General features: G+C 43.8%; 1 protein-coding gene and 1 non-coding gene across 6 annotated transcripts in view; both read left to right on the forward strand.

The window, feature by feature from the left end:
• The window catches only part of mysm1 (Myb-like, SWIRM and MPN domains 1), a 43,338-nt gene extending 25,015 nt beyond the window's left edge, over window positions 1-18,323 (forward strand). For 4 of the 5 annotated variants that reach the window (XM_007903697.2, XM_007903698.2, XM_007903699.2 and 1 more), the window contains exons 15-20: window positions 6,453-6,527; window positions 6,917-7,105; window positions 8,233-8,365; window positions 10,511-10,616; window positions 14,856-14,913; window positions 18,022-18,323. In XM_007903697.2, the coding sequence (XP_007901888.1) occupies window positions 6,453-6,527; window positions 6,917-7,105; window positions 8,233-8,365; window positions 10,511-10,616; window positions 14,856-14,913; window positions 18,022-18,189 (729 nt within the window). In that variant the 3' untranslated portion in view covers window positions 18,190-18,323. The remainder of the gene's footprint in view (window positions 1-6,452; window positions 6,528-6,916; window positions 7,106-8,232; window positions 8,366-10,510; window positions 10,617-14,855; window positions 14,914-18,021) is intronic. The other variant, XM_007903700.2, reaches the window with a different exon arrangement.
• On the forward strand, window positions 1,982-2,054 carry trnaa-cgc. The gene has a single exon. It is a non-coding gene; the product is annotated as a tRNA-Ala (tRNA).
• Window positions 18,324-19,252: the final 929 nt, after the last annotated feature.

The following is a 19,252-nucleotide window of genomic DNA, read 5'->3' on the forward strand; positions in this document are numbered from 1 at the left end:
CGTACAAATATAGGGAATTCACAGCAGGTTACTCAGTATCAAAGAGAGCGAGAGAGAGAAATCAGAGGTTCTGTTGCCTCATGTTGAAGGGTTTTCTCTTTCAGACGATGTTTCAGCGCTCAGCGAGTGCGCCTCCAGTGTTTTCAAAAATACTTTAGTTTTTGAAACTCGCCTAATCAATGAAATCATGAAGGATACCTTCCTCCTGTGAGCACTGGAGCGTACAGACCAGACACTGATCTCAGCCCCCCTCATTCCCTCCCACTCCCTTTCCCCCCCCACCCCAGTCCCCCGCATCTTCAATCCTGATCCAGCTCTAACAAACTGACGAGACTTGTGCCTTGTTAATAACAATGGAGAGGGTTTGTGGAAAAGTAACCTGGAGGGTTTTGAAGAAAATTGGTGAAATGTACAAACGTGAAACATGAAAGGCACTGTACAACTGTAATTTTGTTGTTGTTGTAATGTTCCCTCCATTCCTTGCCCCCCCCCCCCCCCCCCCCCCCACATCTCTCTAACTCCCTCTCTCCCCACAGCAGTACCCGCTGCCTCTGCTCTAGTGGTTCCGATCTCCTTCGTATTCCCCGAATCCTCAGCCACTACCCCCGAAACTTTGTAACTCCTTCCCTGAACCCCTTCCTCTCACCCCTTCCTTCCCCATCTTTAGGTCGCGTCTGAAGACGCGAAAAACGCGTCTGTCCCCTTTGACAGCACCTACGGTCACCTTCCTCCTTCCCCTGGCTCGGCCTCGGGCTCCGCCATTGTTAAGCTCTGAGACACCGCCCGGCATGGAGAGCGCGATATAAATGCAAGTTGTTGTTGATGCTGTAGATCTGAAATTAATAATAATCCTTGCATTTGATACAGCGCCTTATCACATCTTCGAGACATCTCAAAGTGCTTCACAGAATGTACTGTAAAGTGAATTGACCATTTACAGGCGTGAAACAAAGCAGTTTTCAACAGACGTTCGATGCAGTGTCTGGCCTTGACATCCCCCCAATTTAGGGTAGTGGGGGGAGCAACAACCACATAATATGTGATCATTGTCTTCACCGGGGAAAGCAGGTGGCAGGACAAGTTATAACCCCGTAGATGCACACCTTCTGTCAGCTGATTTTGTGTGGGGAGCTGTCAGCTGACTGTCAGAGGCGTCTCATCTTATTAGATGAAGGAATGAACCAGCGTGGAGTGAAATTCAGATGCGCAGGAGGAGGAAGGGACTGCATATCACTGTTGATGTTGAGTACAAGTGACGTTCTTCTGAAATAAAAACAGAAGTCACTGGGAACACGCAGCAGGTCAGGCAGCATCTATGGAGAGAGAAAAGTGACTTAACGTTCAGGTTGATGACCTTTGGTCACTTTCCTCTTCATGGATGCTGCTGCATGTTCCGGCGACTTCTCTTTTTATTTCAGATTTCCAGCATCTGGAGTATTTTGCCTTTTGACTTTCATATGATCCGGATTCTGCAATTGCTTCTTTTATTCACGTGGAGTCCTGTAGCTCAGTGGTTAGAGCACTCGCTTTGCAAGTGAGAGACCTGAGTTCAGTTCCAGGCAGAGGGTGAAAGCTTGGGCAAGTTTCCTTACTCCACACAGAGCCTAATAATAATCCCTCCAAAAAACAAAAACAATAATAAATTGGTCATTTTCAATCTACGACTGTCTGTGGGACATTGCTGTGCGCAATTGGTTGCCGCGTCCGCCCACAAATATACAGTCAATTCACTTTACAGTGTGTTCTGTGAAGCGCTTTGGGACATCCTCCCGACGTGAAAAGCGCTATATCAAATGCAAGGATTATTATTATTTATCAGAGGAAGTAGAGAGCTTGGCTGGCTATTTTGCTAGGGAAAAATATGTCGCATCCAACTCATCAAACCAGTTGAGCAGCATTTTTTTTTAAATGTTCTAAATTGGGACCTGGCGAGAACAGGATCATGGAAAGTTTACAGCACTACTCCCCTGAGCTACACGGAGTCTTTGTAGCTCAGTGGTTAGAGCACTCGCCTCGCAAGCGAGAGGACCTGGGTTCAATTCCCGGGCAGGACAAAACGTTCGGCAAGTTTCCTTACTCCACACATCTCTGTTTACCCGGCAGTGTGTAGGAACCCGGTTGTTAGTCGATGAGCGGATCGCTTTTCCGGGATAATAATTCTTTCAAAAAAAATAATAAATTGGTCACTTCAATCTACGATTTGTTTGTGGAACACTGCTGGGTTTTGCCCACAAAATATACAGTTAATTTATTTTCTGGTATATTCTGTGAAGCGCTTTGAGACGTCTCGAAGACGTGATAAGGCGCTATATCAAACTTGAGGATTATTATTGCATTATATTATCTGTGCTGGTATTCACTCCCACCACAGGAGCTGTTCATTCCTAATCCCAGCCCCCCCCCCACACACACATTTCCTCAATTTTTTTCCCAATAACCTTCAATATTTTTCCTCATGTATTCAATTCCCCGTTCTTCCCATTTTAAAATTGCCTGAACATTGATGTGGCCACAGTGAGGAAAGGATTTCATAGAATATTACAGCACACAAGGAGGCCATTCGGCCCATTGTGCCTGTGCCGGCTCTTTGAAAGAGTAACACAACTAGTCCCACTCCAGTTCTTACCCCAAAGCCTTGGAACTATTTTTCTTTTCAAGTATATATCCAATCAATTTTTGAAAGTTATGCTTCCACCATCCTTTCAGGCATCACCCTTTGTAGACTTGTTTGAGGGAATTGTCAGCACTACAAATAGTTGCTGATCTCAAAGGCGTTTATTGAAGTTCTGCCGTCATCGGATTACTTTCCTTATTAAACAAAATTAAAGCTGATGCTCAGGAAACCATCTGGCACAATAAATCCTATGTCACTGAAGCAAAATGTTATGTGTAGCGTGTTTAGCTGATCGCACCACTCCCCCCCCAGTGGTCCTAGTTCAAACCAAAGTCACTTTGCTTCAGTGGTTCATTCAGATATTGTGGAAAATGATTCTCACAAGATTCTCCACTAGAATTCCCATTCTAATGACCAATTCTGCACTATTTACTCCATACAGTGTATTGCAAGAATACGAGACACACAATATTTTTCTTCTTGGTCTGAACGCATTTGAGGCAAACTTTTTTTTTGTGTGTTTTTTTAAAAAAAGGTAATGGACCCTCTCTCTCATCTGTTGTACCTATTATTAAGACTTTTTCCCCCAGTGGTTCACGTTCTCTTTAACGCAGCACTCGAAAAGGAAAAATTTGCAGGGCTATGGAAAAGGAGAAGGGGAGTGGGACTGATTGGATAGCTCGTCCAAAGAGCCAGCACAGGCAAGATGGGCCAAATGGCCTCCTTGTGTGCTGTAAGATTTTATGATACTCAGCACATTGCTGCAATGTCGGATGTGCCGTTCTTCAGTGAGATGTTGAGCTGTTGTCGATCTGCTTGTTCGTTTGGTGGTTGTTAAAGATCCCATGACTGCTGGGAAAGAGAAGGGAGTTTCTCCCGGTGCCCTGACCATCATCCCTCTGGATGAAATTGTTCATTGACCCCATGCCTGCTTTGGGGACTGTGCTGTGTGCAAAACAGCAGCCACGTTTGACTGTAAAAATGAGGCCCTTCACTTGACAGTAATTACTGCAAAGGGCTTTCAGACTTTGCGACGTGATATTAAAAATGCAACTCCTTTTTCCTGCGTGTCAGTAAATTTGAGGTCCCTTACCCATTTAAATATTTTAGGTGTGAAACCTCAGCTACAACTATTTTAATTATTGAAATTACTGTTGCGTAAATTAGACGGAGGTGGGAGAAGGCAGAGGCGTCACATCTCGGGAGGTTAACAGCTAATATCGGGAAGATTTATGGTGGACATTCCTACGTACATCATCTTAATCTACAAAATGTGATGTTTAATCAGCTTCTAGATTTTCAGCATCAAACTACTGTCTCATCTGGGAGGGCAGTGAGGTGATTAACCGTGACCTGCTTCACAGACTCAATCCTTTGGTCTTCAAATAAACTCTGTGCTAGATTGAACGTACGTTTTTTGAAGGGAAGGGAGTGGGGGAGGAAGGGAGAGGAGTGGGAGTGGGTAGGGAATTTGACATTTGTGGGAAAAGTGCATTATATTCAGAACGTTATCAAAAATCGTCTGCCTTATTGGAAGAGTTTGTGTATGAATTATTCATAAAGTATTAAAATATTCCAGCTGTGATGAGCAGTTACGTGTTACCTGATGTTGTAAGTGAATTACTTAGAGCTTTGAGTTTCTTAGTGGTTGCACAAGTTTATTTTTCATGTATAATGTTTTTCCTGGTGCCCACTGACTGACTTTAAACTGAGATCCCTCCTGTCTGCGCCTGTCTAGAAAGATCTTTTCATGGCATTATTTAGAAAGAGGAGTCTATTTCTCGGTGATCTGACGAATGATTCTCCCACCCTTCCCCCAAGATAAAATTGGTCGCACACTTCACTGCGGAACTTTGCTGTGCATAAAATGTCTCCCGAGTTCGACTACAAGAAACAGTTACCACACTTTACAGCAAATCTCGTGAAGCACTTTGAGACGTTTTGATGACAATGGGCTCTATGTTAAATACAAAAGATTTTTTTTGTAATAAAAATAATAATAATGAATTAGCACTTGTAAGGTTCCGTATGAGGTTGAACACCTCGCAAGCATTTCACAGATAATCACTGCCTAGTGAGGTGACTGTTTTTGTTTGGAAAGAATGGCAGATGAGAGTGGGTTGTCCGTTTGCTGATTTATCCATTTGCTGATCTGTTCTTGATGGTGATAGGGGCCCAACTATGATTTCCGTTAATTTCTGGAGGGATGGACTGACTATTCTTGGACTAAAAGATTGCAAGGGTGTGCAGTGAGTCACAGAGCTATTCAGACAGTGATGCAGACCGACTGTCTTCTGGAAATCTAGACTGTAGTCAAACCTGCTGGTTGTTGTTGTTGTTGTTTTTGATTGGTTCAATGCATCACGTGAGACCCCCAGGAATGAGGAATGAGGTCCTTTTTAGTATCGTATCCAGGCTGCTGGAATGTTGTTTGACAGAAAATGTATATTGCTCTGGTTTTTCCATTTTCCGTAAAAAGTGACCTGGATTTTGATAAAGCTTTTGAGTCAACTACTGTCACGAATCTCTTGTTTTGCTTCTGTTTGTATTTTCCTCTGACTCGATATTAACAAAAAAAGGTGCGTTGGATGCTGTGACTTTGTTTCGGCGTCATCCAGGGCTGTGAGAGTTTGCCAGTGGTTTGTGTGATATTACTCAATCCAAGTCAAAGGGTGTGTTAGTAAGCTTCATGTCAATCCAAACTTTCAATAATCCACCACTATAAACCACACACCTTATCCCACTCCCACTGTCCTTTTGTCCTTCCTGCCCCTTCTTCTTGTTGGCCCTTTTGTTAAGTGTCAATTTACTCTTTTAAAGGAGAATGCAACAGTTTGTCTCTGGTCTTGAGCCATATGGTAGGAGATGAGAAAGAACTTTTAAAAAAAATTCTGTAGTACCTTTCCACATTGAAACCTTTCAAAGTATTTCATGGTGCTTTGTGTCAGGCATAGTGACCCTCCTGCAAACAACCATCAGAAGAACAAACAGTTTATCTGGAGGTAACGTCAGTGAAGACAAAGGGAGAAACTCCTTCCTCTTCTTGATTAATGGCTTGGATCTATAACTGAACCAGGATCTTAGTTTAATGTCTCATTCAAAGGATGGTACCTCCCATAATATTCCCCCGACAGTCTTCCTTCTATCCCTCCGCATTGCCCCCTCCTTCCCCAGCTTCAGGGCGGCGCCTGAAGACGTTTCTCCTTGACCGTGCCTGTGGTCACTTCCCCCTGTTTGGGTCATGCTCAGCAACTTGTCAAGCCCTCTGGGACATGGCGTTCTTGCCTGTGGGTCTGAAGCTGTGTGTTCATTATCCACGTCAGGAGTTGAGCTTATTGCGTAAAACAACAGGAACTTGCGTGAGGGCCCTCAACAGCACAGCCCTCGCGTGAGGGCCCTCAACAGCACAGCCCTCGCGTGAGGGCCCTCAACAGCACAGCCCTCGCGTGAGGGCCCTCAACAGCACAGTCTTCGCGTGACGGCCCTCAACAGCACAGTCTTCGCATGACGGCGTTTATAATTGCAAGTTGCTATTGTTTTAGGCAATAAGCTCAACTCCCAACGTGAAGAATGAACGCACAGCTTCAGACCCACGTCTGAATGACTGAAAGCATCATTGCACAAAATACTCTGTACATTACAGATTGCCTAAGTGGCTGCACAATTAAAAGATGAAATCATGCTGTGTTAATTTCATAGTCAGTTATATTGCTGCCATTTACTTTTTTTCCGTGACTCACTGAAACAAGTGATGTAGTTACTAGTGAGATTGCTGTATGTATTAAAGACATTTTCTGTCTGTTTGTCAGGAGTACTAATCTCTCTTCTCCGTGTTCAGCATGCTCATGTGTCCATGGCGGAGGTGATTGGTCTATTAGGTGGGCGATATTCCTCAGGAGATAGAGTGTTAGAGGTAAGAAGGATTATGGATTAATCTCTCACCCCTGTCCTGGAATATTGCTGGGAGGGTTGAGGGTCCATTTTAATTTAATGCATCATTTTACACTCGTGGCATTAACAATTTTGAAAGGAAACCGATTAAATCAGTGGAAGAAATGGCAGCTTATGCCGATGAATAACAGTGCAAAATACCCACAAAACTCAAGTAATGGAGCACCGGGGGCAGTGAATGAATCAATGAAAAATGTATCTGAAAGGAGGGATGAGCATTAGCTTAAGAGGCTTGCGGGGGAATAGGTGAACGCTATCTGTTCACACCAAAGTGGTTTCTGGCATCCTTACGAGAGAAAAAGGTCCAGTATCTGGGCTCTCCCAAGTTAAAAGATGGTTTCCTGTTTACAGATCTGTGTTGCAGAGCCGTGCAATAGTCTGAGCACGGGACTCCAGTGCGAGATGGACCCGGTGTCACAGACACAGGCCTCAGAGGCTCTAGCTGGGAGAGGATACTGCATTGTCGGATGGTACCATTCCCATCCTGCGTTCGATCCTAATCCGTCCCTCAGAGACATCGATACTCAGGCCAAATACCAGGTACGAGCTATGACGAGCAAAGGCCAAGGATTACAACTAAAGTTCATTGCTGTGAAGCTTTGACTCAGAACGTAGATGCAGAAAAGGAGTTTGCCTTATTATTGGGGAGGAGATGGGAGGTGGGGGAGGAAATTGAAGCATTTTATTGCCACACTGTATGGAGCTCAGTAGCAGATCAGCACTGTAGGTAAGGAGATGACTGAAGGAGGATTCTGTTAGAAAGAATAATGTTTTTTTTGTGGTGGAAGGGTGGGGGGACATTCAGCATCTGGGAGAAAAAGGTGAGGATTTCAGGCAGGACCTAGAAGTGGTACGCTAAGTTATAATGTCATTGAGAACAAGGAAAAGCTATCAAACGGAATATTTTTTAAAAAAACTAAAGAATTGAGAATGAAGGAGAGCCTCAAAGCTATTGGGAAGTGTGCAATCACTGCGAGTTCTTCAAAGGCAATTCCGCTACTTTTAAATATCTCAATGCCCAACGATTTGAAGGGGTGCTCTGTAGTTGACTGTTGTATGGCATGTTTGTAAGTCCCTGTTTAGCTATTGCTATAACATGCACAATATTTGGTTCGGTTGGATTTTACACAAGCGATCTTTTTTGTTTTAATTATAATTAAGATCTCAGCCTGCAGAGGATTTCTTTAATATGGCTCCCAAATAACTCTTTATCACAATAGCTTCCATAGCGCGGCTGTGATCTGCTATCCCCATATATACCTTTCCACTCCCTCCGCGCCTGGCCGGCCCCACCATTGGCGATCGGGTCTTCAGCTTCTCTGCCCCCACCCTTTGGAACTTCTTCCCCCAGTCGCTTTGCCTCGCCCCCTCTTTTGCCTTCCTTCAAAGTACGTCTCTTCTTCGACTGTGCATTTGGTCACCCTCCTAACCCCACCCTCCCTGTCCTCCACCCCTTCCCCCTCCCATCCCAACCCGCAGCTTGGGTCCAAATCCCTGATTGTCTAGCGCCTTGGGACGTCCTCCCGTCGTGAAAGGCGCTGTGTAATTGTAATTTATTTTGTTGGATATGTACGTTAGTAATCTATGTTGCAAGGTCGCAAATGATCTTTAAGTATGCTTTTTTCAAAACTACACACGAGTATAACTGCCTTTCCTCTGCATTTCAGAATTATTTTTCACGTGGGGGAGCTCAGTTTGTCGGGATGATCATCAGTCCGTACAACAGCAGCAATGCCTTGCCTTACTCCCAGATCACATGTCTTGTCGTTAGTGAGGAACTCAGCCCAGATGGCTGCTACCGTAAGTACAGATCTATAAAATCTTTCAATCTGAACTAACTCTTTCCACCCAGGCAAGGCTAAATCTATCTGCCATGCACAGTTTGATCAAAGTAAAATTGCTAGCTCATATACAGTGAGCGTGATCTCAACCGTTTACATCACCCAGAGCGATGTACAAGTGTGTGTGTGTGTGTGTGTGTGGGTGTGTGTGTAAGTATAGGTAGCCTTATCGATAAGCACTTCATTTAGAAGCAAAACTTATTGTAAGTGTCTATCGATAATCATAATAATAATAACCTTTGCATTTGATATACCGCCTTATCAAGTCATTGAAACATCTCACAACGCTTCACAGAATATACTGTGATTAGATTGACTATTCTGTGGCCAAAATGCGGTAGCCAATTGCGCACAGCGGTGTTCCACAAACAGTTGATTATCAGATATATTGGGTGTTTATATATATGTGTGTATATATATGTGTGTGTGGGTATATATGGATATATTGTTTGTCAGTTATATATCAGGTGGAAACGTCTCAAAGCACTTCATAGGCAATTGCTGTCAAGTGTAGGGACTAATTTTCTTTGTGGGTGAAAAATAAGCTGAAGTGGTTTTGTTGACATCAAGGTCCCACACAGCACTCGCCCTCGATTATTGGCCGCGACACTTGGGGCCAGCCTTGGCTTAGGTTTAGATGTCTCTCCTTTCAGAGCCCCGGTGATTTGTTTAGCAAGCAGACAAGATTCAGCAGTGTGCTCCCACAGAACTGTCAGCGCGGCAATTATTTGTAAAGTTCCAAGGGGAACATCAAGCATTTTAAACAAACATGTCAGTGTGTGAGAGTCACCCTCGCTGCTGTCACCTACAGCTGCATCTAGTTATGCTATGCCACATTAATGTGTGCACCAAAGGTTACCTTTCTACATGAGAAAGGCAGTGTGTCTGCAACTCTAAACCACATACCTTGACATAATGCGGGAAAAATGACCTTGTTTTCTGCCCCCGCTCTTTGGAACTACATCCCACAGTCCCTTTGCCTTACCCTCTCCCTTGCCTCTTTCTAGGACCCGTCTCAAGACTCTCTTCTTCGACCGCCCCTGCTACCCCCTACACTCCCCGTCCGCCACCCCTCCTGATCCCAACCCCCAAGCTCAGGTCTAAATCCCTGACTGTCCAGTGTTTTGGGACGTCCTCCTGACATGAAAGGCGCTGTGTAAAGGTCATTTGTTGTTGCAGTGTACAGTCAGATGAATTGCAGAAACAATGGGGTACCCACAGAGACTTTCAAATTGTTTTGTGGCTAACCCACCGATTCACAGACTGCCCTGATGCTTTGAAATGAATCCCATACCACCCACAAGAATATATTACATTCCTTGCTCTCTGCCATTGTGCAGTGTCAATCTTGAACATGCACAAGGAGAGGTTGTATATTAAGTTGATTCATCGTTTTCATAAAGGGGAAATTAAATCCCAAAATGCCGATAATATGTGCAAGGAACGTAACCTTATTTGTGTATGTTGTAATCATGTAAATATTGTTACTATACTTTTTTGTTAATTATCTCTTGCCCTCCTCAAAAGTATTGACTCTTACTGGGGTTCTATAGGCTCCACCTTACTGAGAATTCTAAAACCACACAGCTTGCCATTGATATCGCTGTCTGACAAGCTTTCCCGCTGTTTGTCCAGCTATTACTACCCTACCCATTAGGCCTTCGGCTTGTAGGGTTAAGAGGAACTGAGTGGAATGACTCCCTGCGCCAAGTGACTAGTCTGCCCTTCCAGCTCCTGCCGCTGTGCCAGGGTGGATTTGGTTCCACAAATGTTGGTGTTCAAATACGGTACAATTGTCATATCTATAAAACGCACAGTCACTGCTCTTCACGGTACATCCTATGAAACGCTTTGAGACGTTCTCCCAATGTAGAAAGCACTGCATCAAACAAGGATTATTATTAACATTCTGCCTCAAGTAAGATTTGCTATATCAACTTTTGTAGACTGTTTTCTAGGTTTGTTATCCATTGTAATGGTATTGACTGAAATACAGGCCAGTTGATTTATATTTGATGTATGCAAGATTCTTTAGATAGGATTCCATTTGTAAAAGGGTTAAATGCAGAGAGGTGTTTTTAACTTGTGTTTTCTCCTGATATAGGGCTTCCCTATCAATGCGAGTTGAAGGAAATGAATGAGGAGCCTCCATGGGTGCAAATAATAGATAAAGCTCGCTGGATAATGGAGAAATACAAGCTATCGCTTTGGCAAGTAGCAAAACACGGACTTGAATTTAACAGTATAAAACAGATTTTAACCCTATTAACAACGAACAACTTGTATTTATATAGCAGCCTTCATGCGATGTAGCGTCCCAGAGCGCTTGACGGCGGTGGAGCCTGACACCGAGCCAGGGGGAGGGGGAGGTGACCGTGAGCACCATCAAAAAAGAAAGTCTTTAGGCAGAATTTGAAAGTGGGGAAGGAGGGAGGGGGCGAGGCGGAGGGATTGAGGGAGAGAGTTCTTGAGTTTTCGGGGAGTAGTGGGTGAAGGCACAACCACCGATGGTGGAGCGGAGGGAACGAGGCACAAACAGGAGGCCGGAGCCAGTCAAGCAGAGTTAGCGGGTGGTGGAGTGGGGTGAAAGCAGATTTGGATAGGTAGGGAGGTGCGAGGGCATGATGGGATTTGAAAATATCAGTAAGCAGTAACTCCAGTGTTTTTGTTCCTTACTCTGAAATCTCCATGATGAACTGAGTGGTAAACCATTCCCACTCTAGCACAAATGTCTTAGCAGCATTTGCTATCAGTGACCTTGCCGTTTGATGCCATTGCTACTGACAACCATCGAATTGCCAAAGACCTCGTCAGGCTTTTAAGCGTTGCTATAAATAAACACAAGGAGTTTGCTGTTGCAGACACCCATGATCAATGTCTTGACTCGAAACCCAAAACTATATGATTTGCCTAGAACTGAGTCAGCCTGGAACCAGCATAGGCAGCTCCAGGCTTTAGCGGAGGACACATCCATAAGAAATCACCCTCTCCACACCCACTAACGCTTGCTGAATGTCAGGTCACTTAAACAACATAAACATCTCTGGCACTTTTAGTTTGTTCTGGCTCCTCCACCTCGATCCTGGTCAGTTGACTGGCCAGGGAAGTGGAAGCGTTCACACTAGTTCAGGAGGAGACTCTTGTAATGAATGGGTGGATCCAGGTACCTGTTTATTTGTAGTGCAAAGGAAGCTTTGCTATGCCTGTACTCGGTGTGTTATCCTGCCGGTGACAACCAGAAATGTGTCCCCCCATCCTAGTGTGAGGACTGAAGTTAAGAAGTTAGGACCTTGATAGATAGCTTATGGCCTCCTCTGGCTGTGAGTTATTTGAGCCTTCCTTATTTGCAGAACAAATTGTGTGATCCAAGATTCCCTATTGAGAGCGTTCTATTTATAGTCCAAATGTAGCCACGGGGCCACTCTGAATAAATGATTGTGCCGAATGTCTGAGACACGAAGCCAGGATGCACACAGTGTCTGTGATCAATTGAGACCATCGACCAACCCACCCATATGCTGTACTTAAAGATTCAGAGCGTGCCGAGCACTGATCCCTAGGTTTCTCGAGAGGCGCACACTGGAGAAAGGAACAGTTAGAAGGTTCCGGGCTCTGCAGCAGGAACAACATGAAGGAAGAGACTGCGCACATTTACAATCGAAAAAAAGACAAACTGGTTGTAACTGCTGGAAAATCACTTCTAACAATACAGTTTTATTTTTATACATAAAGGCGTCTTTCAAGTCGGGAAGACGACCCAAGGTGCTTAACAGTCCTGGCTTGGCCTTGGCCCCCGAGCTAGGGGGTGGGAGCCAAGGGGGGTGGGAGGGGAGAGATGACAAACAAAAGCGCAGTCAAAGAGTTAGGTCAAACTGTGATTGTGGAGCAGGAAGCTAGATTTACATCACTTTGTGAGCCATGTGTTGTGAAAGGGGAAAACACAAAAGATAATTTTAAGCTTTATTTTTAAAACTTCTAGCCAAATTGGTTATTATTTAATTGGTGAACTTTGGTAGTCTACATGGTCTCTTCTTAGAAGGCATAATTTGATAATTGTGGTCTTTGGTGGGAATGAGTTTGATGGGTCAGATGGCCAGTTTGTTTTGCGTTTATATGCTCAAAACAAGTTATTTTTGTGTAAACCTGGCTTCCACTGGACAAAACATTTTGTAAAGCCCTCACTGTCTTGCTCCACTCTACCTCTGTGACCTACTAATACTTCATCAACCTGTCAGCTGCCTGCGCTCTGGAGGCACTGGCCTGCTCCATGTCCCCAGTTCTGCCCACTCCACCATTGGCAGTCGGGCCTTCAGCCTTTCTGCCCTCACTCTCTGGAACTCCATCCTCAAGCCACTCCGCTTCGCCATGCCTTCAGTCATCTTCCCTCCTCCACTCCCTCCCCCCCCCCCCATATATAATTGCTGTTTGCAGGGATAAACTAGGGCCCAAAAGGAAAGGAGCGTTTTTATGATTAATTGTGATCTTTCCGTTCCTTGTCGTTCTGTCTTGTTTCTGTAGCTTTTAGTTTGACCTCCGGGGAGCAATAATGGGCTTTACTGTTCAGTGGTCAATGTCTTACAAGCTTACCTTTTGCTTGTGTTTGGAGGAGTCCTAGTTTTAACGATCCTTTTGGTCTTAAAATCTTTTGAGTTCACAGACTCTTATGTAAAGGGAGGGTATGTTTGTTTTTTTGGGGAGATGCTACACCAGCAAAAAATGAGCATACTGTGATCTTCCGACAAGCTTTAATGTGCGATAAATAATGAACGAGGAGGTATAGCTATTGTGATTCCAGTACTGAAAAGTACCAAATCTGCCCTTCTATTTACATTGATCCTTCACGTTTTCTTTCGATCAAGAAGAAAAATTCTTTTGTGCTGAAACTATCTGATGTGTTATCATTGCTGCATAATGTATAGCTCTAGCCATTGCTGAATATTCTGCCTATTGTTGTGACATTTCTCTGAGCACTGGGAGAGCTTACTTGTTTGGTTTTAAATTTCAAAGAGTTAAATCATTATTTGATCTTTGCTAGCGTCTCTGGCACTCCTGGGCAGAATACAAGAACAGACCGGTTGTTTGATACCTACTGTTGTTCTCTTCTCTTCCCATCTAACCCACAAGCTCTCACTCTCTGTCCCCATCACAGTGTTTCTCATCTATTTTATCAACACTACAGCAACTAAATCACCCTTTCATGTAGGAAAAGTCTCAAAGCTCTTTGCTATAGATGTTGCTTATCTAAATACATTCACTGAGCTACAAAGTCAATCAGTGTCTTGCTCAGGGCCAGACTGCTGCATGCTACACCAGAATGACGGTTTGCATCAAGTTCCAAATACACCATCCTATATGCCCTTCCTCCTCCCCGCCTCAAATCCCCACTGCGACAAAATCAGTTCCTAGTCTGAGCTAGTCTTTCCCAGCACAACAACAACAAATTACATTAGTAGACCGCCTCAGGAAGATGTCCCAAGGCGCTGGACAGTCAGGGATCCGCACCTGAGCTGGGGGTTAGAATCAGAAGGGTTGGAGGGAGGGTAGGAGGGTGACCGCAGGCACAATTGAAGATGAGGGTCTTGAGACGGGTCTTGTGGGGTGGAGTTCCAGAGGGTGTAACAACTCTAGAACGTCTTCCACGATGTACAGGTTTTAAAGGCCATGCTTCAGCTAGTGGGGATAAGAATACAGAATGGAAATATACCCGATCTGGTGTAAAAAAAACTCAATGGTGTGGAGGAACAGAGGGTTCTAGCGGTACAATAGATGTAGATTGTTAGAGGTGGGATTATAGGGAGGTAAAGAAGGGCCAAACAGGATTTTCGGTTCTTTATATACAGATATTGAATTCAAAAGTAACAAAAAAGTGTTGATGAATCATTCTAAGACGTTGGCTAAGGCCTAGGTCGAATATTGTATGCAGTTTTGAGTGTATAAGTACATACATGAGAGCACTTGGATATGTGAAGAGGTTGGAGAACTCTCCATTGGGGCAGCGAATTTAAGGGGTGATGTGATGAGAACTTCATAACAGTCAAAGGGTCTGAGAGGAAAAATGGTTAATTTTGATGTCAGGTGATTCGACAACAAGAACTCTTGAATTTAAGACAAAGAGCTTGAAAGAGGGAGATGGAAAAACAAGTGGAGGAAGGGAATTCGAGGGGGCGGGGAGAGAGCAGGAAATTTGGGATTAGGATAGCTGGCGCAATTGGACGTGCAAACACCAACACTAATGAAATGGGTTGACTGGTCTCCTGCTTTGTGGTCGGTGTCTGTTGTTCTCTGGCTTTGTCCAGCTATCCCTTCTTGTTCTCACCGACAAATATGTAAATGAAAGTTGTTGTTGTTGGAGCACTGCTTTTCAATATTGTTCAGTAGACTATTGTGGCTCTTGTAGTAATGACTAGCAATTACTGTGATCAAATTAAATCCATGTTTTCTGTTAACAGTAATGTCCCAATGCTCCGAATCTTTCGCAGAGATTCCAACCTGACCTGTTTACAGAAGGTAGGTGGGTGTATGAGAAGCACAAAAGTCTTATTCAGTTGTGTGCGCAAGGCCTGCACTCACCCAGGGCAGATTATGACGGCAAAACAATGAATTAATAATGGACCTTTCTGAACCCTTTATCAGGTCCTTGTGTTTATGCGTTTCGCCCACAAATTCAATTCACTTTACAGTATATTCTGTGAAGCGCTTTGAGACGTCTCGAAGACATGTTAAGATGCTATCAAACACAATAATTATTATTCTGCTATAGATCTGTTCAGCATCACCTCCTTATCGATTATATTGGGAGTCAACATCCAGTATGATAATAATTCTCCCATTTGACCCAGCACCAGGAAATTGCAGCCAATTTGCACACAGCAAGTTCCCACAAACAACCGTGGAGTAAAATGTTGAATACAAATTCCTCTGTAATGTGCATTGTCAAAAGCCCTGCTGTGGATAAGCCATTCAATTCAGATTCCGTCTGGCTGCTCTTCACTGAAAGCTGTAAAGATGCAGTGACACTGCTATACAAGAGAAGGGGGCTTAAGTGTTCTGGAGCAAAGAATGCTCCAGATCACTTAAGTCACTTCAATTCACTTCATGGCTATTTTGGGGACTTTGCTGAGTGAAACTGGCTGCCACTTTTGACAACAAAAGCAGTCACTGCACTTGATAGTAAATATTGTAATATGGGTTAGCATGTTTCCATGTGATAAGACACTATTAAAATTCAAGCCCTTTCTTTACTCAGCCATTTTTAGCCGTTGCTAAACTGGGGGCCGTTTCCAATTGCTCTGGCAGATGGCTTTAACCTTGTTTACAAACTAATGCAAATCACGAAACAAGATTTAAAATAAAATTCAAAGCACAAAGGCTACGAGATTCATTTAGTAACCGATTCAGTTTTAAGCGATCTTAATGCTGTGGCAGTTTGACAATCCATGTTACTCAGTCAGTTTTAACAGTGGAGGGAGGAGCGGTAATATTTCAGATGTGCACTAATAATTAAGCCACGTCAGATTTGTCTCCTTGCAACAAACGCCTGAGAAAAGTCATTGGATTCCGTCCAAAGCTCATTCTCCCAGGTCTGGATGACAATAAATTGTGCAGAGGCACACGTCAGAAATCTTCACACTGATGTGTTGCGTCCTTGAAACGCGCTCCAACTCCTGATTAAAATACAGAGTATATACAAATGAAGGTTGCTGGCATCAGTTTTATTCCATTTTTATTCCCCTGTCCTTTTCTTCCACCAATGAGGGAGCCAGCTTACATGTTCAAACACTGAGTGCGTCTGCACCGTGTGACTGGAACCACTGAGTAACCTTGATCCTTAAGTTTTTTTTTGGTTCACTGCATGTTAATAATAATAAATAATAATCATTGCCTTTGATAGAGCAACGTATCACGTCATTGAGACGTCTCGAAGCACTTCACACAATATATTGTAAAGTGGAACAACTGTACATTTTGTGTGTTGCATTGAGAATGCAAAATCTCTTAAAATATTGCATTGCAAGAGACAGCAAACAAGTTTTTTTTCAACACAGGTCATTTGTCCTATTGAGTCTGAGCCACTGTTTCCCTGATTTCTAAATCACTCACTTTTAATCCCAGTTTCCAGCTCTTTCCCCCTTAGTGTGGAGTCCTGTAGTTCAGTGGTTAGAGCGCTAGCGAGAGTGCCTGGATTCGATCCCCGGCAGGGTGTAACGTTGGCCATGTTTCCTTACTCCACGCAACTGTTTACCTCGCAGTAAAGAGGAACCTTGTTGTCAGTCGATTGGTGCATTGGTTTTCCAAGGGTAATAATCCCATAAAAAAAATAATAATAATGTTTCCCCTCAGTCCACAACTGTTTATGGGACACTGCTGTGTGCAATTGGCTGCTGCGTTTCGCACACAAAATATAGTCAATTCACTTTACAGTGTATTCTGTCAAACGCTTTGTGACGTCTAGATGACGGGATAAGGCGCTATATCAAATGCAATTATTATTATTATTCCTTAAGAGAAAGTGAGGAACCTACATGTGAGAAAACAGGTATAAAATACCAACAGCTGCGGGACGCAAAAGCCTCTGTCTCTTAACATCTGTCATTTCAACATGAATCCTAGGTGTTTATTGGTATAATGCACTAATAGGATTTAAAGGTTCACTGGGCTAGAGTTTAGATATAATTAAAGAAACATTAAGAGATTACTTATACCGCCCTCAGTGATGTGCCAGTTAGTTATAATGCCAGTGCAGATTATGATGAGCTGCGGGGGATGAAAGGAGCTGAGTGAGATCCTATATAACCAGTAATAACAAGTGGTCTTTCTTAACTGGGTTCCTGAATAAGAAATCCACATTAAGTATCTGGAGTCTTGTGGAAGACGGACGTAATACACCTGTGGGACTACACTCTGATGCATCTATTTCTGTGCCCAATTGGCTGCCGTGTTTCACCCACAAAATATACGGTGACTATACTTTACAGTATATTCTGTGAAGCGCTTTGAGACGTCTCAACGACATGATAAGGTGCTATATCAAATGCAAGGATTATTATTATTTCCAAAGCAGGTTCCCTTCTGAGCGACCTTGCTAACTACCAGTTTAGGTCTCTATGCCTTGGAGTGCTAGATTGAAGGTCCATGGACATTAAAGATCCCATGGCACAATTCGAAAACAATTTGATGTCCTGGCCGACCATCCCCCATGTATAATTGGTCATTGACGTCATGGCTGTTTGTGGGACACTGCTGTGTGCAAATTGGTTGTCGTGTTTGCCAGCAAATCACACTACACTTTGCAGTATATTGTCTCAAATTGACATGAAGTTGTAACAAATTCAAGGATACTAATAATCCTGGCATTTGATATAGCACTTTTCATGTCTTCGAGACATCTCAAAGCGCTTCACAGAATATACTATAAAGTGAATTGACCGTATATTTGTGGGCGAAATGTGGCAGCCCATTGCGCACAGCAGCGTCCCACAAACAGACGTGGATTGAGTGACCAAATTATATTTTTTTAGGGAATATTACCCCTGTGAAAAACGATAATAATTATTATTGTTAATCATAATGTCCTTAAAGTATCTTAAATATCCGTTCACTTGTTGTCCCTTCCAGCTGCTTGAATCGATGAGGAAAACCTTGGAAAATCGCTGGAACGCTGCAGTTGTGGAAGAGTTTCTGACGCAGATTGAGGAGGTGTTCCTGGCCGGTCACAGAGAGGAAGATGGGAACACGGGGTGTGAAGCCGTCACGGCCGTGCTCCCTCCAGCAATACCAGAATAATCCGGACTGCGAGAGGTTTGCAAGATGAGGTTTGGGCGAGGCCGGTGGAGAAAGTGTTTCTCTTCCAAGAAGATTTACTGGCCATTTGGAAACCCATCGCAAACAACAACAACAACTTGCATTTATCCACGCCAGGCGGTATCCCAGAGCGCTTAACGATGGTGGAGCTCGATGCCGAGCCAGGGGGAGGGGGAAGGTGACTATAGGCATGGTCGAAGAGAAAATTCTTCGGGGCAAAGGCCACGGAAACTGTGCAGTGGGGAAAAGAGTGCAATTTATTGGTAGCGGTTTAAACACAAAGAGCTGTGAAGTTCAATTCAGTAAAACAAATGCTCTGTAAAGCAGTGTGGGATTCAGAGGGCTTCAGACTGTTACACTGCTCCTCTCCATGGAGCACAGAAGGTGCTATTTGGAGACAGAATGCGGAGACATTTGGGCTCTAGCCTCGGGCTTTAGCTTACACAGCGGCTCGTGGCCTCTCCTGAAATCTGGAGCGTGAGCAGATGAGCAAGTTTCACTTCCACTTCAAACACAATGATGTGATACGGCAGCTATCTGCTTCACAGTGACCGACCACTGTTTCCTCCTAGCTCCTTAAGGACAAGTGGTGGGCTTCTCTGACTCGGTTCTGGTGGGAGGAAGGAGATGGAGTGGTGACTATGGTGGGGGAGGAGAGGGGAGGGCAAGTAAGAGAAACAACCGTTGAGATACGTAATATAAAAAAAACTAGACTAGAAGACAGAATGGTGCGGAAGATATTTAAACAGTAAACCACGCAGATACTAATGAGTGTGATAGGATCTGACAGCTTACGCTTGAACCCTGGGGTTTGAAAACAAATCCTTCCCGCTTGTTTGCCCTCTGAACAATCTTCACTTGTAAAATATACAATGCGATGAATAACACGTTAAAAGCGTTGCAAATGTTTGTTGTGCCATTAGAGAAAGAATCCCATTGAAATTTATAGTTGACCCTTCCGATTCCAAACTGCTTTATCAATGGTCAGATAATGGTACGGATGAGTCTGTGTGTGTGTTTGTTATATTAAAAAAAACTGGCAATT

The sequence above is a fragment of the Callorhinchus milii genome, unplaced genomic scaffold (assembly GCF_018977255.1).
Source record: "Callorhinchus milii isolate IMCB2004 unplaced genomic scaffold, IMCB_Cmil_1.0 Scaffold5, whole genome shotgun sequence".
Taxonomy (NCBI): domain Eukaryota; kingdom Metazoa; phylum Chordata; class Chondrichthyes; order Chimaeriformes; family Callorhinchidae; genus Callorhinchus; species Callorhinchus milii.